At 46.4% G+C, this 4,026-nt stretch overlaps 1 protein-coding gene across 1 annotated transcript; it reads left to right on the plus strand.

The window, feature by feature from the left end:
• Positions 1 to 439: 439 nt before the first annotated feature.
• On the plus strand, positions 440 to 3,236 carry C3H6orf120 (chromosome 3 C6orf120 homolog). Its single transcript, XM_014263460.2, has 2 exons — positions 440 to 564; positions 2,265 to 3,236. Exon 2 carries the CDS (start codon positions 2,309 to 2,311, stop codon positions 2,864 to 2,866), a length of 558 nt encoding a protein of 185 aa, XP_014118935.1. The 5' UTR covers positions 440 to 564; positions 2,265 to 2,308; the 3' UTR covers positions 2,867 to 3,236.
• The last annotated feature ends 790 nt before the right edge of the window (positions 3,237 to 4,026 follow it).

Genomic DNA, 4,026 nt, shown 5'->3' on the forward strand with positions numbered 1-4,026 from the left:
GGTTTATGTTGACAGTCAAATAAAATGCCACTAACCCACGGAGGGACACCTATCCTCCAGCAAACATCTTACATCTAATCTCAGAGCAGCTGAAGGACTGTTTCTCTAATTTCAGGCTTCTGTGTTGAAATATGCTTCACGCACTTTACCATTCCGCGTTCCGGCCTCGGTGCCTCCCCGCCCTCCCCGGGCCCTCCCTCAGCCCGCCCGCCGCGCGCTCTCGCGATACCGGGGGCGCGGCCGTGCCCGGGGCGGGCCGGGCCCGGCGCTACCGGCAGCGTTCGGGGGCGGCGCGGCGCCTCCACCCGCCCCCAGCGACTTCCCCCCCGCGCCGCCGCGGCCCGGGCTCGGCCGGCCGCACCGAGCAGGGGGAGCGGCGTCCAGCCCTGCGGGCCGGCTCCTCGGCGCCGACCTCCTCTCGGCCGCCCCGCGGCCCGCCCCGGGGAGGGGCTTTCCCGCGGCGCCCCGGCCGCGCTGCGCTGCCGCACGTCCGCGGAGTCCCCGCTGCTCTTCCTCGCCGTGGCTGCGGCCTCGCCGGAGCCGGAGCCCCGCGGCAGGTCGGAGGTGAGCCGTGCCCCAGCCCCCGGCCGGCGGGGTGACGCCGGGCCCGTCGGGGCCGTCCGGAGGGAGCGGCGCGGAGCCTCCCGCGTCCCCCCGAGCTGCCGCCGCCCCCCGCGGGGGTCCCGCCCGCGGAGAGGCGGGGGCGAGCCGGGGCGGGCAGAGCTGCTCGTTCGTGGCTCTGTCCAAGGTCTCTTGGAAGCGCTTCTCCTCGCGAGCGCAGCGCCGGCGCCAGGACGTTTTAGTTCTTTCCTAGATAACTTTAATTATTTTCTGGTCAGATGTGGAGCTCTTTCTGTGGCTCCGACCGCGTTTTTCATCACTACTTCGATGTGCAAGTGACAGAGAGTCAGCTTTCTGATACGGGCGAGACAAAAGACTGTTTTTTCCTGTGGCTGTTGAGGGAGTTCTGTCAGTCTAGCAGGTTCAGCGAATGCTGCACCTCGTTCTATTACGCTGTCTTTGCAGAATTGTGGCCTTGCAGTAGAGAGGCCTATGGGGCAGAAAACATCGAACTACAGAAACAGTTGGGCATTTTTTCTCTTTTTTTCTCCCCTGGATCCGTTCAGTTGTAGAACTTCTAACGTTTAAGTGACATCCCAGTGGAAGCAATGCAGTTTGTTTTGATGCTAGCTAGGGTACAAAACAAGTTACAGGCAGCTTCCTGGTTTCAGATAATTGTAGTGTCCTTATGGAAGGGTTGAGGGGATGACAATCTTCCTCTTAAACCTGAAAGTGTTCAGGCTTGTGGCTCCTGTGATTTGCATGTTAAATTCAGTCAGCTCTATACTTTGCAAGGTTTGGAAGTTGCTGCTTTGCACACAGAGACTTAGTGCAGCTGTTCAGAGGGCTGGAGTGTGGCAGGCAAGTTCAGGCTGCCCGACTGGGAGAGGGCAGCAAGGAGGGAATAGGCTGTAAGAGCGTTGATCTTGCAGCAGTCCTTTCCAGCTTCCCCTTGTCCCACTACCTTCAGCCTTATCTTTTGTATGTAAGTGCTGTAAAGAGCTGAGCGTTTTTTGTTACAGCGTGTAATGTAACAAAACCTTGAAAGTAAATGCTTTTTTTTTTTTTCAGGGAAAACGTGCCTAAATTTGATCCTAGAAACAAGCCATACATCAGGATTATAAATTAATGTATTACTTCATTAGATAACTTTATTTCTAACTCCATACCAGTGCAAGTTGGAATGCCTACTGCTTCAAGTCCACATCCACAGATTTGCACCTTTACTGTCTTTTGAAGCTGAGATGAGAGGATGAGGTTAGGAGAACAAATAGGATGCCCTAAGTACCTCATAGAAAGCTAAGCATCTTCAAGCATGCAAAAGCCTTCCTTTCCTCAGCTGCTTTTTGGGTTTTTTTGAAGGGAAGCTAAAATCATTATTGGGTTTCACCCCTTCTGGGTATCTATCAAGTTTGGCATGCATGCAGATAGAATGAAACTTGAAGTGTCAGTTCTGTTGAAAGAACACTGGCTTGATTCATTTCTGTTTAACTTTTGGAAACTTAAGCAATTTTATTCTGACAAAAATTCTGAATCTTAACACTTTTTTCTGTGACTATTAAAAAATACAAGTTAACAAGTTAACAAGTTAACTTTGTATGGACTAGAGCGGATTTATAAGAAGTACCAAATTAAAACAAAATAATAGATTACTTCCAAGAAGGGAATATACTAAAATCTCAATTGTGTTTTGTATTCATAAGGTAGCACACAGGACACAGGAAGAATCCAAATACAACTGAAGACCATGGCAACACACTGGAGAAGAATCTTGACAGTATTTGTGACAGCTCAAGTACTGTTTGTGGTAAATGCCTTTGAGGAAGAGGACGTACCAGAGGAGTGGATTCTTCTTCACGTTGTCCAAGGTCAGATTGGAGCAGGAAACTACAGCTATTTGAGACTAAATCATGAGGGAAAGATTGTTCTTCAGATGCGGAGTTTAAAAGGTGACGCAGACTTGTACGTGTCTGATGTGACACTTCACCCCAGCTTTGATGAGTACGAGTTACAGTCTGTAACTTGTGGCCAGGACATCGTCCATGTGCCTGCACATTTCCGCCGCCCTGTGGGAATAGGGATTTACGGCCATCCCTCTCACCTGGAGAGCGAGTTTGAAATGAAGGTGTACTATGATCGAACAGTTGTACAGTATCCATTTGGCGAGGCTTCTTATAACCCTGAGGAGATGGAGGCAAACCAGAAATATTCCCAGTCTACAGAAGATGAATCACAGGATGAGGAGTCTGTTTTCTGGACGATACTTATTGGGATCTTGAAATTAATACTTGAAATCCTTTTTTAAATTGATACACACTGGACTTAAGTCACACTTCATCCTGTGAAAGTGGTATGAATGACTTGCTGTTATATTTAATACTCACTATGTTTCCTGAAGAAATATTCAGGTTACATTTCCTAAACCAGAAAGGAAGTGGGGAGAAAAAGCCATACTTAATTTTTTATTGTAAATCTTCCCCAATATGTAAAATGAACAGCCAGCACAGTATTTGCAGTGCTCTTCAGAAATCAGGGCTTAAAAATGAATGTATAGTTTGGATCTTGTTAAATTCACTTAAAATAGGTGCTTAGGAAAATCAATTCCAATTCAGTATTTTCTATTGTTTTTTATAAAGAAAAATGAATAAACTACTGCACTTCAGTCCCCCTCTCAATTTAGAGCATATTTAAAAATAAAACCCGCTTCTTTTCTGAGCAAGCATCTCCAGTAAAACTGATCAGCAGCGTGTTTGAGTGTATTCATGAAGTTGAGGTAGCTTAGGGTGAAGGAAGGAGAAAATAATCACCTAAGGGAACAGATGTTCTGTATTTTGACTGTGTGTGCTCTACATCACATCAGCCATCTGTCAAATGGAGGTTGGTCCAGTCACTCATCACCACTACAAATCCATGACCTGAATCAAGTGCATGTTGCTTCTTTGCTATTACTGCAGGGAGAGGGAGCCTTCAGTTGTTGCTGCTCATCAATATGACATTTTCATCTCCCATTACAAACAACACAGCACATAGGTATCTCAAACTTGAGAGGTGCTTTCTTACACTTCCCTTGATAGCTTTTTGTGATTGTTTTTTGGTTTTTTTTCCAAGCACATATTTATGAATAAGTCATTAGCTTGCAAGGAAAATTTCTGCTGAAAGGGATTTGCAGTACATTGTTAAAAGGTCATCTCATGCCCACTCTTCCTAACAGGAATACTTTTTGCTTTGGCTGAGTCTGTCAGAATAACCAGTTGCTATGCAAATAAAATACATATAAATTGCTCTGTAATTTTCTTTTTACAGAGCTTACTGATGAATGCACTGAAATAAACAAGTATGTTACTATAATTTTATACAAATGCATGTATAATTTAAATTTCATTACCGAAAGACTTTTCTGAGTGGGAATTTGGTTTGCCTCTCTCAACACCTGACAGGACATTAGTGACTTGTATCACAAAAAAA

The sequence above is a fragment of the Pseudopodoces humilis genome, chromosome 3 (genome assembly GCF_049639895.1).
Source record: "Pseudopodoces humilis isolate 2021_Gansu_Grassland_sample_001 chromosome 3, ASM4963989v1, whole genome shotgun sequence".
Lineage (NCBI taxonomy): Eukaryota > Metazoa > Chordata > Aves > Passeriformes > Paridae > Pseudopodoces > Pseudopodoces humilis.